At 45.8% G+C, this 17808-nt stretch overlaps 1 protein-coding gene across 1 annotated transcript in view; it reads right to left on the bottom strand.

Moving 5' to 3' along the window:
• Window positions 1-14479, bottom strand: part of LOC129851585 (amphoterin-induced protein 3-like) — a 36360-nt gene extending 21881 nt beyond the window's left edge. The window contains exon 1 of the mRNA XM_055918195.1: window positions 12389-14479. Coding sequence (XP_055774170.1) covers window positions 12389-14479 — 2091 coding nt within the window. The remainder of the gene's footprint in view (window positions 1-12388) is intronic.
• Between the last annotated feature and the right edge of the window lie 3329 nt (window positions 14480-17808).

Raw genomic sequence — 17808 nt, 5'->3', positions numbered from 1 at the left:
AGGGGGCAGTATTTTCACGTGCGGATGAAAAGCGTGCCCAGAGTAAACTGCCTGCTACTCAGGCCCAGAGGCTAGGATATGCATATTATTAGTAGATTTGGATAGAAAACACTCTGAAATTTCTAAAACCGTTTGATTGATGTCTGTTAGTATAACAGAACTCATATGGCAGGCGAAAACCGGAGAAAAATCCAACCAGGAAGTGGGACATCTGAGGTTGTTAGTTTTTCAAGTGATTGCCTATCCAATATACTGTGTCTATGGGGTCAGATTGCACTTCCAAAGGCTTCCACTAGATGTCAACAGTCTTTAGAACGTGTTTCTGGCTTCTACTGTGAAGGGGAGAGAATACGAGCTGTTTGAACCAGTGGTCTGGTTGAAAGCCTTTAGTTTAGTCACGCGCGCGGCCGTAAGCCCTAGCTCCGTTCCTTTTCATTTCTAAAGACAAAGGAATTGTCCGGTTGGAATATTATTGAAGATTAATGATAAAAACATCCTAAAGATTGACTATATACATCGTTTGACATGTTTCTACGAACTGTAAGGGAACGTTTTTTTGACTTTTCGTCTGGACTTAGTTCCCGCGTCTTGTGCATTTTAGATTACTGGACTAAACGCACAAACAAAAAGGAGATATTTGGACATAAATATGAACTTTATCGAACAAAACAAACATTTATTGTCTAGCATGGAGACCTGGGAGTGCCATCAGATGAAAATCATCAAAGGTAAGTGATTCATTTTAACGCTATTTCTGTATTTTGTGACACCTCTCCTTCTTTGGAAAATGGCTATATGGTTTTCTGTGGCTAGGCACTGACCTAACATAATTGCATGGTGTGCTTTCACCGTAAAACTTTTTTGAAATCTGACACAGCGGTTGCATTAAGGAGAAGTTTATCTTTAATCGTATGTTTGACACTTGTATCTTAGATCAATGTTTATGATGAGTATTTCTGTAATTTGATGTGGCTTTCTGCACTTTCACCAGATGTTTGTTTGAGACAATGCATTTCTGAACATAACGCACAAATTTCAAATTAGGTTTTTGGACATAAAGAGGAACTTTATCGAACAAACACACATTTATTGTCTAACATGGAGTCCTGGGAGTGCCATCCGGTGAAGATCATCAAAGGTTAGTGATTAATTTTAACGCTATTTCTGGCTTTTGTGACACCTCTCCTTCTTTGGATAATTGCTGTATAGTTTTCTGTGGCTAGGCGCTGACCTAACATAATCGCAAGGTTTGCTTTCGCCGTAAAGCCTTTTTGAAATCAGACACTGTAGCTGGATTAACAAGAAGTTTAGCTTTACAATGGTGTATAATACTTGTATGTTTGAGGAATTTTAATTATGAGATTTCTGTTGTTTTGAATTTGGCGCCCTGCAGTTTCACTGGCTGTTGGCGAGACGCTACTTGTACCAGAGAGGTTAATTTACAAACGGATAGTCTATTAGCTCGGGCTAGGTGTGAAAAATCCCCCAATTTGTGCCACAGTTTAGGCTACCGATAGATGCTGATGTCAGTCAAAATTTCTAATCAAATCAAATCCAACTTTATTGGTCACATACACATGGTTAGAAGATGTTATTGCTAGTGTAGTAAAATGCTTGTGAAATGCTTCAGAATTTAGTCCTATAATAAAGTGTAGCCTAAAGGACAAAAAGGGGATTCACTTATAATGTATTCGAGGCTTAAGTACTCTAAAGATTTACATTTCTAACTGAAATATCACAGACCTGCCGAAAAATGCAACAACCCCTACAAATATACTAATTTATTATAATCCAAATAGTAATTGCTAAAGACAATCAGAAAGAATGTGTCTTTTACTCAGCATTACAATTTAGGCAATTTAATATATTCATTTAGGCTTGGCCTATTTAGTAGGCTATTTTGCAGCATAAATCTATAATTTTCAGCGTAATGCTGACTGACTGACTCATGTGTGGGCTTGGATCAAAATAAATAAGTACCAACATAAAGTTTTTAATAAAGAAATGTTTTGACCAAGTTAATCTGCTTATGTTTTGTGTGTGTGTTCAATTATTTGTGAAATTGTGGTTTACAATGAAGAATTTAACCTAAATAAATCCAATACATTTTATTCATAATGAATAATGACGAATAAATCATAGGAATACGTGTTGCAAGCTTTCAATGTTTTTTTTTTTTGTACGATTTTATTTCATATTTTTCGACAATAAAAACCCACACTGTTAAATTCCCCAGTTTCTGTGTTGTTGTGGGTTTGTATGTGTGTGTGTGAGTGTATTTCAGTAAATGGAATCCTTGATTCCTCAAACAGCTGATTGGTCGGCCCCATCGATGATTGGAGCTCTGAACCCTCCCGCTTGTCAGGGGAAACAGCTGTCTTCAATTACCAACTCCTTCTCCAGCTGGATAAAAGCCAGTGTTCCTTTGTCAGGAGAGAGAGAGAGAGTTTCTTTGATGTCCTGTGTTGGTTGTTAGTCCGTGAAAATTTTGTTGAAAGTATTTTTGTAGTCGCTACTTCTGAGGTATGTGTGTGCCAATAGGACTTAGTGCTTTTGATTATTGAAGTTGGTCACTTTAAGTTGGTCACTTTAAGTTAGTAATTATTCAGTTTCATTTGTTCCCAGGGGGGAAGGGGAACGCACCTTAGGAGTGTTTAGGCAAGAGGCCTACGGGTATACATATACCTGTAGTATATTCACTGTCTATGCGCAATAGGTAAGACCTGGGCGGACCACCCCCTGTATTTTGGTTAACGCGCCAGGAGCTGCTAAAAGATTAGGTAAGTAGTTGGTAAGGTAGATGGGACTCTCTAACTCTAACTTTCTTTGCCTTCGTCCAGCCCCATTTAACCACAATACCGTGTTAGGAATAATAAATTCCTTGTGAACAGTAATTTTCTCTGCCTCTGTCGTCCTTCCCCGGTACCTACGATCACATACCTTTTTCACTCCACGGGGAGTTGAGTTGTAGCAGGGTGTTGCGTTCCCTCCGCCAAGAGGCTTACGTAACATACACATACAAACGACAACTACATCACCCCTGTCCAGACGGTACCTGCTCACACCCCCATCTCCAGTGCATCACTCTCCGCCACATGGCCTCAAACTGCACCATTTTCTTTCTCCCCGTCGCCCCCATACTCTTTCAACATTTAGAAAATAAAGCATTTAAAGGCTAACTTTGGTTGATTGTTTTTATTACTAAAGTATATGACATTTTTCTAAATAGTATTTGATCCCAGGTCTGCAACCCACCGGGAGTCCAAGGAGGAGATCAATAAGGAGTCCAAGGAGGAGATCAATAAGGAGTCCAAGGAGGAGATCAATAAGGAGTCCAAGGAGGAGATCAATAAGGAGTCCAAGGAGGAGATCAATAAGGAGTCCAAGGAGGAGATCAAGGAGGAGATCAAGTAGTAGATCAATAAGGAGTCCAAGAAGAAGATCAAGGAGGAGATCAAGTAGGAGATCAATAAGGAGTCCAAGAAGAAGATCAAGGAGGAGATGAAGTAGGAGATCAATAAGGAGTCCAAGAAGAAGATCAAGGAGGAGATCAAGTAGGAGATCAATAAGGAGTCCAAGAAGAAGATCGAGGAGATCAAGGAGGAGTCCAATAAGGAGTCCAAGGAGGAGATCAAGTAGGAGATCAATAAGGAGTCCAAGAAGGAGATCAATAAGGAGTCCAAGAAGAAGATCAAGGAGGAGATCAAGGAGGAGTCCAATAAGGAGTCCAAGGAGGAGATCAAGTAGGAGATCAATAAGGAGTCCAAGGAGGAGATCAAGTAGGAGATCAAGGAGGAGTCCAAGTGAAGAAGGAATAGTCCAAGTAGGATATCGAAGAGTCCAAGAAGGAGACCAAGAAGGAGACCAAAGGAGGAGTCCAAGAAGGAGAACATGGAGGAGTCTGAAGAAGGAGACCAAAGGAGGAGTCCGAAGAAGGAGATCAAGGAGTCCAAGAAGGAGACCAAGTAGGACACCAAGAAGGAGTCCAAGAAGGAGGGTAGGAAAGGCGGCAAGGGGGAGCAGTGTATTTAAAGACAATGTAGACTACCTAATAAACATATGCATTTAGATTATAATAAAAAATATTTAAACCTCAATAACATATTTCTACCATGGTAGATGCTGTGTTTTTGGTTGATGGTCAATATTAAAAACAGTCCAATACATTTGTGAATTCAAACGCTTTAGCTGACATGTTGCAGTTTATTCATTGTTTAATTATTATTGTCATAATTGCGTTGTTTGTTCTATAACCTGTTTATTCATACGCCTTGCGACTGTGATATATAGGCCTAAAGGCCGAGACAATAAGAAGACACAGTGGCAGAATAAATTCAACCACACCTTTTTGTTTTATCACAAAACTGGATAACAACCTCTGTCTGGTGAAGTCCACAAATCATATTAAATGTACAGTAACAGACAGTTACATGACCTACAGCATGGTCAAGCACGTTAATGTTCCCCGATATTTTCGGACCACTAAACTATTGATTTATAACCACAGAGAGTTACCGCAAGTCACAAATAAAACAGGATCTGCCTCCACTATTCCAGCACTATTTCAACTTCAACATTTCAGCATCATAAAATCACTTCTGCTTAGTTTAATACAGTGACAACTAAAAGATACCAAAAAACAATTTCGTCCAATCAACGTAAGCTGGTTTCGTGCAAGTAGAAAAAAATTGTTGACTCACCCTACTTGTAGAGAAATGTCAATGCCATCCTCCTCTCATGTTGACGAAACAGTATCACTGTCATACTGTACACACTTTTATTTTATGTTGTCCTAGGCTACCTGGCTAAAAGGCTTGCTCGCTAGCCTATCTTCCAAGCATGGGCAACGTTAGCTAGTTAACATTAGCCTTCTACATCTAGGTACATATTGAACTTCCATCCTCTCAGGCCAGGTGCACAACAATGTATGCATTTTATAATCTGGCCATTTTAATCATTGACCAGTATGGAGAATTAAGTAAAACCACAAGTCCAAATCCCTATCTCCATCCATGGCTAATTTAGGAAAAAGGCTGGCTAGCTAGCCACCAGAGAGCGACAACACAACGAGATGCAACAATTCAAGGTGTTTCTGTCCATGACGTTGGCTCTCAATGGGGTTTGATAGGAGTGAGGTCAAATCCAAGCTGGTTTCCCCTTGACACTTTGTTTTGGTGCGCCAGGACCATTCACAGTTGAGCTCGCCGCTGATTGGCACATTTTTTATCTTATTTTTTTTTTTGTCAAGGGAAGCCCGATGCTCTCTGATAGGCTCAAAGTCAATATTTAGCAATGGGATTTTTTCTTCTTCTCCCGGGACAATTGGCCAGCGGCAATCAGCTTTTCAACAACAACACCAACAAAAAAACTAACAAAAGCCGGCTATCAACGGCTAACGGAAAACCCTGACACACACATTCTGGGCTAACGCTGAGAATAAGATGTCTGTGAATAACATAGCACACAGGAAGGAGGCAGGAAATTAAAATGGCAGCCTGGTGGAGATAGAAGTTGATTTATTCTCTGTTGTTCTGCTGGAAAACCGTTCATACTTTCTGTCTGAATTGCCCATTGGCTAATGGATGGAGTACAGAGACCAGACTACTGCAGGGTATCGACCAGACTGCAAGAGTGTATGACTGGCTGGGTGGCTGGGAGGGGGTGGAAGGTAGTGGGTTGATGGGTGGAGAGAAAAAGAAGAGGAAGCTAGCTTCAGGGGATAAAGTAAAGAGTTGCAGAGCGATGGGTAGAGAAGGCTTTGTTTGTCTGTCTGCCCAGTGCTAATGGATGGAAACCACAAACTGGGGGGGGGGGGGGATGTGTCTTCCGCGTTTAACCCAACTCCTCTGAATCAGAGAGGTGCGGGGGGGGGGGGGGGGGGGGGCTACCTTAGTCGACATCCACATCATCGGCATCCGGGGAGTAACACTCTAACTGCTGGGAGCTTGTGATGAGGGATATTGTCTGTGGGGTGGAGGAGGAGGTGCAGGGAGCTGGCTGGCTGCTGGGAGGTTGTAATGAGGGATACTGTCTGTGGGGTGGAGGAGGAGGTGCAGGGAGCTGGTTGGCTGCTGGGATGTTGAGGGATGAGGGATATGAGGGATACTGCCTGTGGGGTGGAGGAGGAGGTGCAGGGAGCTGGCTGGCTGCTGGTAGGTTGTAATGGGGGATATTGTCTGTGGGGTGGAGGAGAAGGTGCAGGGAGCTGGTTGGCTGCTGGGAGGTTGTAATTAGGGATACTGTCTGTGGGGTGGAGGAGGAGGTGCAGGGAGCTGGTTGGCTGCTGGGAGGTTGTAATTAGGGATACTGTCTGTGGGGTGGAGGAGGAGGTGCAGGGAGCTGGTTGGCTGATGGGAGGTTGTAATGAGGGATACTGTCTGTGGGGTGGAGGAGGAGGTGCAGGGAGCTGGTTGGCTGCTGGGAGGTTGTAATGAGGGATATTGTCTGTGGGGTGGAGGAGGAGGTGCAGGGAGCTGGCTGGCTGCTGGGAGGTTGTAATGAGGGATATTGCCTGTGGATTGGAGGAGGAGGAGGTGCAGGGAGCTGGCTGGCTGCTGGGAGGTTGTAATGAGGGATATTGTCTGTGGGGTGGAGGAGGACGTCTGTATTTTGTTGTCGAATGCTATAGTGATGTGTAATTGTTTGTTGATTGTCCTCAAGATTTTAAGCAGTTCTGTGTTGTCTAGGAAACCACTTCATTATTATCATTCTGCCAAGGAATGTAAACACACCCATTCTACCTATATTTACTCTCATTGTTAATGTAAATAGACCCCTTCTACCTATATTTACTCTCATTGTTAACAATGTAAATAGACCCATTCTACCTATATTTACTCTCATTGTTAATGTAAATAGACCCCTTCTACCTATATTTACTCTCATTGTTAATGTAAACACACCCCTTCTACCTATATTTACTCTCATTGTTAATGTAAACACACCCATTCTACCTATATTTACTCTCATTGTTAATGTAAATAGACCCCTTCTACCTATATTTACTCTCATTGTTAATGTAAATAGACCCCTTCTACCTATATTTACTCTCATTGTTAACAATGTAAATAGACCCATTCTACCTATATTTACTCTCATTGTTAATGTAAATAGACCCATTCTACCTATATTTACTGTCATTGTTAACAATGTAAATATACCCATTCTACCTATATTTATTCTCATTGTTAACAGTGTAAATAGACTCATTCTACCTATATTTACTCTTATTGTTAACAATGTAAATAGACTCATTCTACCTATATTTACTCTCATTGTTAATGCTGTTTCATGTGACGGTGTGCCAACACAGAGTTCCTTTATTCTTGTTTAGCATTTTTAAGTAGCTTATTCCCTTTTAATGTTTATTCTTTCCTCCTAAGTATTCCCTCTTTTCGTTTAGTTCTCGTCGGTCGTAGATACATTGAGATAATCCGTTGTGCAATTTCATAATTTCCTCCAATCACTGTGATGCTAGCCGGAGTATTTCATTTTTAATACCCAATCACGTGGAGCCAGGCAGCCAGTAACACACCCTCAGCATCCATCTCTAACACAGCCATTTACCGTCCAGGCCCTGGCTCTGGCGAAGTCACACACGATTATATACACTAGTTGGATCAGGAAAGCAGGAAGGTTTCTTTACGAATAAGAGAGACGTGAAAACTGAAGTGTTAAGTGAAAAGGAATCCAGCACATATATATATATATATATATATATATATATATATATATATGTATACTTCATCTGGATTCATGGCTGTAGTCTTTATATTTACCAGGCCACTGAGATAAAGAGGTTTTCTACTGGAGACCAGAGAATAGGAGAGGGAGAGGAGAGAGGAGTGGAAAGAGGGAGGAGACAGGAGAGGAAAGAGGGACAGGAGAGGAGAAGAAAGAGTGAGGAGTCAGGAAAGAGGGGAGAGGAGAGGAAAGAGGAGAGGAGAGAGTAAAAAAAATAGACAGAAGAGGAGACTGAGATGACTGAGGCACTCAGCTCCAAACCTGAAAGGAGTCTCTCTCTCACTCATCACAGCTCAAATGGTCAATAACCAGATCTCCTCAGACACGATCTGTGGCTCAAATTCAAGTCCCGCTGAGACTGTTCAGCCAGCCATGGAACCATCTCACTGGGTTGACAAATGTGTGATCTCGATTGTTGTCTCTCTTTTAGAAGTAGCAGACAACAATCTACTTTTTAGTGGGCCGTTTGTTTGTGTTCATGCCTTTACCTCTGTTTGTTTGAGAGGAGGCCAGAGCAGGCCAGGCACTACTGTAAAGCATCCAATAATGTGTGGGTTTAGTACATTTTGGTTTAGTAAATCTGGGTTTAGTAAATCTGGGTTTGTAAATCTGGGTTTAGTTAACGTGGGTTTAGTAAATGTGGGTCTAGTAAATCTGGGTCTAGTAAATGTGGGTCTAGTAAATGTGGGTCTAGTAAATGTGGGTCTAGTAAATGTGGGTTTAGTAAATGTTGGTCTAGTAAATCTGGGTCTAGTAAATGTTGGTCTAGTAAATGTTGGTCTAGTAAATCTGGGTCTAGTAAATGTGGGTTTAGTAAATGTTGGTCTAGTAAATCTGGGTCTAGTAAATGTGGGTCTAGTAAATGTGGGTCTAGTAAATGTGGGTCTAGTAAATGTGGGTCTAGTAAATGTGGGTCTAGTAAATGTGGGTCTAGTAAATGTGGGTCTAGTAAATCTGAAACACACTGAAACACACTGAAACACACAGAAACACACTGAAACACACAGAAACACACTGAAACACACTGAAACACACAGAAACACACAGAAACACACAGAAACACACTGAAACAGACAGAAACACACAGAAACACACAGAAACACACAGAAACACACTGAAACACACTGAAACACACTGAAACACACTGAAACACACTGAAACAGACAGAAACACACTGAAACAGACAGAAACACACTGAAACACACTGAAACACACTGAAACACACTGAAACACACACACATTATGGAGCATCATAACCCCTGCTTCAAGTTTGGCGACAACATGAGGAAACCAGTATTTAATGTAAATATTGGGCAGAGACATAAACAGTTAGTTAGGCTGTTCTTCCTTCTAGCAAAACCCCCATTAATCCCATCGCCTCTCATTCTTATCCAGAGTAACGTGCGTGTGTTTTGTGTGTGTGTGTGTGTGTGTTTTGTGTGTGTATATGCACTTAAGTACGTGTGTGTGTGGTTGCGTATGTGTGAGTGCATAATTGCGTGTGTGTGTGTGTGTGTGTGTTGTGTGTCATTGTGTTGGGTGTCATTGTGTGACAGTATATGGACCTGGTGGGCATTATCTTGTGTGACAGTATATTGACCTGGTGGGCATTATCTTGTGTGACAGTTTATTGACCTGGTGGGCATTATCTTGTGTGACAGTATATTGACCTGGGTGGGCATTATCTTGTGTGACAGTATATTGACCTGGTGGGCATTATCTTGTGTGACAGTATACTGACCTGGTGGGCATTATCTTGTATGACAGTATATTGACCTGGGTGGGCATTATCTTGTATGACAGTATATTGACCTGGGTGGGCATTATCTTGTATGACAGTATATTGACCTGGGTGGGCATTATCTTGTATGACAGTATATTGACCTGGGTGGGCATTATCTTGTGTGACAGTATATTGACCTGGTGGGCATTATCTTGTGTGACAGTATATTGACCTGGTGGGCATTATCTTGTGTGACAGTATATTGACCTGGTGGGCATTATCTTGTGTGACAGTATATTGACCTGGTGGGCATTATCTTGTGTGACAGTATATTGCCCTGGGTGGGCATTATCTTGTGTGACAGTATATTGCCCTGGGTGGGCATTATCTTGTGTGACAGTTTATTGACCTGGGTGGGCATTATCTTGTGTGACAGTATATTGACCTGGGTGGGCATTATCTTGTGTGACAGTATATTGACCTGGGTGGGCATTATCTTGTGTGACAGTATATTGACCTGGTGGGCATTATCTTGTGTGACAGTATATTGACCTGGGTGGGCATTATCTTGTGTGACAGTATATTGACCTGGGTGGGCATTATCTTGTGTGACAGTATATTGACCTGGTGGGCATTATCTTGTTTGACAGTATATTGACCTGGGTGGGCATTATCTTGTGTGACAGTATATTGACCTGGGTGGGCATTATCTTGTGTGACAGTATATTGACCTGGTGGGCATTATCTTGTGTGACAGTTTATTGACCTGGGTGGGCATTATCTTGTGTGACAGTATATTGACCTGGGTGGGCATTATCTTTTGTGACAGTATATTGACCTGGTGGGCATTATCTTGTGTGACAGTTTATTGACCTGGGTGGGCATTATCTTGTGTGACAGTTTATTGACCTGGGTGGTTGTAGGTATTAAATTGATATCAATCTCAACTGTTAATATTTTCCAGGGATGAAGACATGGATGTCTCCATGGTATGTTGGGGTATGCAAAATGGGTCAACATTTGAGCACCTCTTATCTCCTGGAATATTCTGGCATTCAGGTCCAAAAGGTAACTTTGAGCACTTGGCAAATATGTATGGAAAGTTTTGTCCAAATCAAAAAAGGGGTGCAGTCAAAAAGGGGTGCAGTCAAAAAGGGGTGCAGTCAAAAAGGGGTTCAGTCAAAAAGGGGTGCAGTCAAAAAGGGGTGCTGTCAAAAAGGGGTGCAGTCAAAAAGGGGTGCAGTCAAAAAGAGGTGCAGTCAAAAAGAGGTGCAGTCAAAAAGGGGTGCAGTCAAAAAGGGGTGCAGTCAAAAAGGGGATTCAAGTCAAATGTATGTACCCTGTTATCAGCAGTAGAAATCATACCGCCCGTATCACATCTCCAAAAAAACAACCAGCTGACCTTTCTCTGTTCCCGTCTTTGCTAGCATATCATATTATATATCTCGTAAAGACTTGAGTATAAACACAAGACAACACACACACTTCCTCTAATCTTGGCCACAGACACGCGATAATAACAAGGCAGAAGACATTTACCTCTGCGGTCCAAGAAGCTTTATTAACTAATATGAATTTATTAATTAAGATGTATTAACTGATTGAGAAAGAAAGGATGTGAGATGGAGGGGGAGAGGAAGTAGGGAGGGGGAGAAGTGTGAAGGAGGGGGAGAAGTGTGAGGGAGGGGAGAAGTGTGAGGGAGGAGAAGGGTGTTGGGGTACGTGGTGATAGAGGAGGTAAATCATTCCAGTTGGAAAACAACAAGCTGTCTGTTTTGGAAATTCAATCTAGCGACACATTTCCCATAACTTTAGTTATTTGGCACTTTGTCGCTCAATATTCTGTATTTGTCAGTGTAGCAACCAACATGGCTGAACGTCAATAAGAAACTTGTTCAACAGCAGCCATCTCCTCTATCTCCTCTCATCGTAATCACAGCAGGTCTGCTGTTCAACCGTCCTGCCCACGTACTCAGTTTTCTGTTTATACTTTTCTTTGTAATCGACAGCGAAGGTATTTAACAGGGTGACAGTGGGGTTTCAAATGACTTTTTCTCTATCCGTCTTTCTTCTATAAAGTTTATACTTTATAGATCTGATTCTGATAATAATCTGACTTACAATAAATAAATAAAAAAACGTTTCAAGATGTACAATTATGACTTTGATTGATTTTATGTTTCTAGACAAAGCATCCATAACAGTAGATATGGTTTATTAAAGGGTTCAAGCCGTGCAAAGAGGGACAGCTCCTGTTCTGTTTTGTTTTGAATATTCACCCAGCGGTGGGTTACAAAGTTCAGGGAACTTTCCATAAATTCCCTGATTTTTTACAGAAATCCTGGTTGGAGAATTGCCTGAGTATTCCTGCGTATTCCCCCTCGTAATTCCAGGAATCTTCAAATCTGGATTTCTGAAAAACCACGACACTTTGGGGAAAGTCACCTGGTGTCTCTGTTTCTCAACATGCTCCTTACAGCGTTACTCCTCTGATAAGGCAGTCCAGTCAAACCTGTCTGGGTCAGTTGAGTTTACCTTTTCATTTCTCTGCTCTCTTTCGCTGTCTTGCGTTCTGTTTCCCTTCCCCCCTCTTCCTATCCCTATTTATGCCTCTCTGCCTCTCTCCCTCACTCCCTCTCTTTATCTCTGCTGCCTTACCCCTACACTGAGAGGCAGCGTCTAACTCCCTGCCTGGTGGGTAGCCCAACAAACTTTCTCTGGGAGTGGGGTGGAGTAGAGGAGGGAGGTGTTGGGTAGAGGGAAAGTACAGTAGGAGATGGCTGTCTGTCTGGTGTTATGGCACAATGGGTGAGTCAGAAGACTGAGGTGATGGGGTGCCTCGAAACTAAAACCGCCCTTTAGTCGGCCGTTCTACACCTCTTTGATGGGCTCCAGAAACACCACATGCTTGTTATTACTGACCTTGCGGCCTGGGCCCTCAGTGGTGGTGGGTGGGGGGGGGGTCAGGATCGAGGACTGGGCGCTGCACTGGTCGTTGGCTTGGCTGGGGGTACCCGGCGGCGGGGGCTGCTTGCAGCACCAACAGTGGCAGGGGGTCAGGTAGAGGTACATGAGGACCAGGACGAGGGTCGTCACGCACCCTATGAGGGTCGTAAACCCCGTGTTGAAGGGCTCGGCCTCGTCGTGCCGCATCAACACTGTCACGTTGACCTCCCATGACTCGTTCCTCTTGACCGTGTCAAAGACCTTGCACCAGTACACGCCGGAGTCCTCAGCCTGCGCTGATACGATCTCCAGGCTGCCGTTGGCGTGCATGCGGAGAGTGCCGTTGTTCTCCGGTGGAGCACCGGCTCCATGGTGAGGCGACACCCACAGGTAGGTCAGGTGCTGTCCTCTGAGCGTGGTATGACAGTCCAGAACCACGCCGTCTCCTTCGTACACCAACAGGCTGCCCTCAGGCTCCCTGACAACTCCAGCCACCGCCGAACTGCAGTTTAAGTTCAGTTCAAAGAAGCGTCTGTGCTGGAAAAACTTAACGGAGGCCTTGCGTTCCCCATACACCAGGCAGGTGTACTCCTCACGAAAATCCCTGATGGAGGTGAATCCCTTCAGTTCCCAGCGCCGGAACATGTTGTACATTTCGCACTCGCAGATCAGGGTGTTGTTATGGAGGAAGAGTCCGCTCCGCAAGGCCGCTGGCAAGGTCTCGATGTCCACCAGGGGGAGTTTGGACATGCTGTTGGAGGACAGGTCCATAGTGGCCAGGAAGGGGTGGCTGTCCTCCTGGATGGAGAAGAATGGGAAGTCCGTGAGGTGGTTGTGGCTGATGTAGGCCTTGCGCAGGTTGCCGAGCGTAGCCAGGGCCTTGCTCTCCACCCGAACGATGCGGTTGTTGAAGAGCAGCAGCTCCTCCAATCCTGTCAGCTCCAGGAAGTAGTGCACCTCCACTTTGTCTAGCTGATTGGACGACAGGTCCAGTTGCCGTAGCGAGCTGCTGTTCCGGAAGGTTCCGGCCTCGAGGCATTTCAGCCGGTTGTGAGCTAGGCGGAGTGACTCCAGACGGGGCAGTGCGGCAAAGCTTCCCTCCTTCAACTCAGTCAGGTGGTTGTGGTTGAGGTCTAGGGTGATGATGTATGCGTGCAGCTCGGAGGGCAGCGCCTTCAGACCCTGGTCGGCGCAGCTGAGGATGTCGGAGCAACACAGGCATCCCTTGGGACAGCTGCTGACCTCGTCCTCAGCCTCACTAGCCCTGACCTCAGCCACATCCCCGGCCTCACTAGCCCCGACCCCAGCTAAACAAGTCCCAAAACTGGCATCAGCCCCAGGTCCGGCCTCATCCCCGACCCCAGCCTCAGCCCCAACCCCGACCCCAGCCTTAGCCCCGACCACAGCCCCGACCTCAACCCCGACCCCAGCCTCAGCCACGGCTTCACCCCCGACCCCAGCTTCACCCCCGACCCCAGCTTCACCCCCGACCCCAGCTTTAGCCCCGACCCCAGCTTTAGCCCCGACCCCAGCTTCAGCCCCGACCCCAGCTTCAGCCACGACCCCAGCTTCACCCCTGACCCCAGCTTCACCCCCGACCCCAGCTTCAGCCCCGACCCCAGCCTCAGTCACAGCCTCAGCCCCAGTCTTGGCTACGACCTTAGCCTTAGCCTTGACCCCAGCCCCGACCCCAGCCTCAACCCCAGCCTTAGCCCCAACCACAGCCCCGACACCAGCCTCAACCCGGACCCCAGCCTCAGCCACGGCTTCACCCCCGACCCCAGCTTCACCCCCGACCCCAGCCTCGCCCCCGACCTCAGCCCCAACTCCAGCATCAACCCAGACCCCAACCGTGGCCTCAGCCCCGGCCACAGCCCCGACCCCAGCATCAGCATCAGCCCAACCCCCAGCCCCAACCCCAGCTTCAGCCCCTATCTCGGCCTCAGCCCAGACCTCATCCTCAGCCCAGACCTCAGCCTCAGCTACCTGCTGTTGCAGCAGCAACACTAGGAAGAGACGATTCAACACCAGCACCAGAGGGGCAGCTACACCCTGAGACCAGAACATGGTGCCGATGGGACGGGAGAGTAGCCAGAGTGTCACCAGGCGTGGAATCTGTACGTCCGTCCGTGGGGGCTTGGTTTGTCTGTACGTCCGTCCGTGGGGGCTTGGTTTGTCTGTACGTCCGTCCGTGGGGGCTTGGTTTGTCTGCACAGTCTCTGTTTTGGTGAGTGTAAAGTCTCTCTATGTCTCAGTAGGAGTTTGGTTGGTGCTTTCTCGCTCTTTCTCTCTCTCTTTCTATGTCTCCCTCTCTGTTTCCCAATGGGAGTGGAGTTGGGAGATATTGTACTGTTTCTGTCTCAACAGGAGCTTGGATTGGCTGTGGAATATAGCAGCTACAGGTAATAACAGCAGTAGATTGACAGCTGCCAGAACGGCCTGCCTTTCCACTGGGCCGGAAAAACAAAGAGGAGAAAATAACTAGTTCAATAGCCTCAAAAGTCACTCAGTCCCTGCCCTGGTTGGGTTTGGGCCTCAAAAGTCCCTGCCCTGGTTGGGTTTGGGGCTCAAAGGTCACTCAGTCCATGCCCTGGTTGGGTTCGGGGCTAAAAGGTCACTCAGTCCCTGCCTTGGTTGGGTTCGGGGCTCAAAGGTCACTCAGTCCCTGCCCTGGTTGGGTTTGGGGCTCAAAGGTCACTCAGTCCCTGCCCTGGTTGGGTTTGGGGCTCAAAGGTCACTCAGTCCCTGCCCTGGTTGGGTTTGGGGCTCAAAGGTCACTCAGTCCCTGCCCTGGTTGGGTTTGGGGCTCAAAGGTCACTCAGTCCCTGCCCTGGTTGGGTTTGGGGCTCAAAGGTCACTCAGTCCCTGCCCTGGTTGGGTTTGTTAATTTCATGTGACTGAAAGATGAGGGAACCCTGACGAAAAGCCCAAAATCATTATTTGGCTCTGGGGATGTACTGTACTTCTGCATCACAGCTCAGTGATAGCTGAAAGTGGTTTAGGTTTACTGTCCTTCTGCATCACAGCTCAGTGATAGCTGAAAGTGGATTAGGGTTAATGTACTTCTGCATCACAGCTCAGTAATAGCAGAAAGTTGATTAAGTTTATACTCCTCACCTACTCAAAGTCCATAAATATCATGTCAGTGTCTGATTAGATCCACTCTTGGAACCGTTGCTGTGGCAGTACTCATCAGACACCCTGTTAAGACTGTACGCTGGTCTGACGACTTCCTCTCTCTTCAGAGCTGTAATTAAAACACGTGGAAAAGGCTGCTAAAGTCCTGCTGGAATCCTCTCTCTTCATGGTCCTTGGGAAGCTTTATATATCTGTTGTAGTTCTTTCTCCGTTTAGAAGAAGAATACTTTATTGTCCATTTATTATCTTTACGGTCCACGGAAATGGACAGTTGTAGTTCTCTCTCCGGTGAGCTGAAGAAATCAGCTTTAAAAGAGTCAACTTATTGTCCGATACAGTTTATCTTAGCTTTTATTTTTTCTTCTGAAAAAGGAACTCCTGTTTTGATGTCAACACCATGTCTGGGGAAGACGTAGTCCACTGCCATCTCCTCTCCCTCTCGTGACCTTTTTTTCTTTACGTTATAATCTAATGACCTTTTATCCAGTCAGACGAGTCACTAACCCAGCTGTCTGCGACAGACAGTGCGGGCACAGAGAGAGCGAGGGATGGGTTTGAAAAAAGTCAGCATTCTGTCCAGCCCACTTAACACATTCATATAGCCAGCTGCACAGACAGGCAGTTCAGGTTTCACTCACCCCTCTCTCTCATTGGTCAATATAAACAATCTTCTCCCTCCCTGAGCTGGCGGATGATTTATCGAACGAAGCCCAATATTATTTATAGAAACATCCTCCTCAGGAGACCAGTATCCGTTAGAGAAAAATACTCCTTGATAGTAGGCAGGTAACCTCCAACCAAAACCTCCAGAATCTTCCGTCCTCCCGTCTTCTCCTCCCGATCACACAGGAAGGAGTCTTTAGGAAAGATAAGCTGCACACTCTGTGGGGAGGCTCTGCTGCAATAAACTTAATGAAATAATCGACTCCGTCGTCAGGGTTTCATCTGAGACACCGGTGTACAAAAGAAAAGTTGTAAAACTAGTTGAGTGTTTCCCTCTGCTCAGGTTGTCTGTAGTATGCTACAGTTTAGGATGATGATATACTGTAGTATCCAGTGAAACATCTACGATAGGACAGGTTGCTGTAGTATCCAGTGAGAGGAGTGTGAGGGAGGGCTGTGACTTCGTCTCTGTGTGGCTGCTCTGCGTTGTGTCGTGTGTGGAGCTGCTTCTGGTCCTATCCCACCGCTACACTACGCATCTCACTCTCGCTCTATCTCTCGCTCTCTCTCGCTCTCTCTCTCTCTCTCTCTCTCTAGCTCTTTCTCTCGCTCTCTCTCTCTCTCTCTCTCTCTCGCTCTTTCTCTCGCTCGCTCTCTCTCTCTCTCTCTCTCTCTCTCTCTCTCTCTCTCTCTCTCTCTCTCTCTCTCTCTCTCTCTCTCTCTCTCTCTCTCTCTCTCTCTCTCTCTCTCTCTCTCTCTCTCTCTCTCTCTCTCTCTCTCTCTCTCTCTCTCTCTCTCTCTAGCTCTTTCTCTTGCTCTCTCTCTTTCTCTCGCTCTCTCTCTGGCTCTCTTTTGCTCTCTCTCGCTCTCTTTTGCTCTCTCTCGCTCTCTCTGTCTCTCTCTTTCTCGCTCTCTTTCGCGCTCTCTCTCTCTCTCTGTCTTGCTCTCTCTTTCGCTCTTTCTCTCTCTCGTTCTTTCTCTCGCTCTCTCTCTCTCTCTCTCTTTCGCGCTCTCTCTCTGTCTTGCTCTCTCTCTCTCTCTCTCTCTGTCTCTCTCTCTCTCTTTCTCGCGCCCTCTCTATCTCTCTCTCTCTCTCTCTCTCTCTCTCTCTCTCTCTCGCTCTCTCATTTAATCCTCCCTGCGTTTGAGTCTGTCCCTCCCGCTTTCCAACCCATTCACTGTAAAGCTCTCTCCCTCAGCCTCATTTGGCGCTTCCTTCACTATCACCCGCTCTCTCTCTCCTTCACTATCACCCGCTCTCTCTCTCCTTCACTATCACCCGCTCTCTCTCTCTCCTTCACTATCACCCGCTCTCTCTCTCTCCTTCACTATCACCCTCTCTCTCTCTCCTTCACTATCACCCGCTCTCTCTCTCTCCTTCACTATCACCCGCTCTCTCTCTCCTTCACTATCACCCGCTCTCTCTCTCCTTCACTATCACCCGCTCTCTCTCTCTCCTTCACTATCACCCGCTCTCTCTCTCTCCTTCACTATCACCCTCTCTCTCTCTCCTTCACTATCACCCGCTCTCTCTCTCTCCTTCACTATCACCCGCTCTCTCTCTCCTTCACTATCACCCGCTCAATCTCTCTCTC

The sequence above is a fragment of the Salvelinus fontinalis genome, chromosome 3, assembly GCF_029448725.1.
Source record: "Salvelinus fontinalis isolate EN_2023a chromosome 3, ASM2944872v1, whole genome shotgun sequence".
In the NCBI taxonomy this organism is placed as follows: Eukaryota; Metazoa; Chordata; class Actinopteri; order Salmoniformes; family Salmonidae; genus Salvelinus; species Salvelinus fontinalis.
Note: the sequence above shows the minus strand (reverse complement) of the source record. Positions and strands in the feature narration are given on the sequence as shown.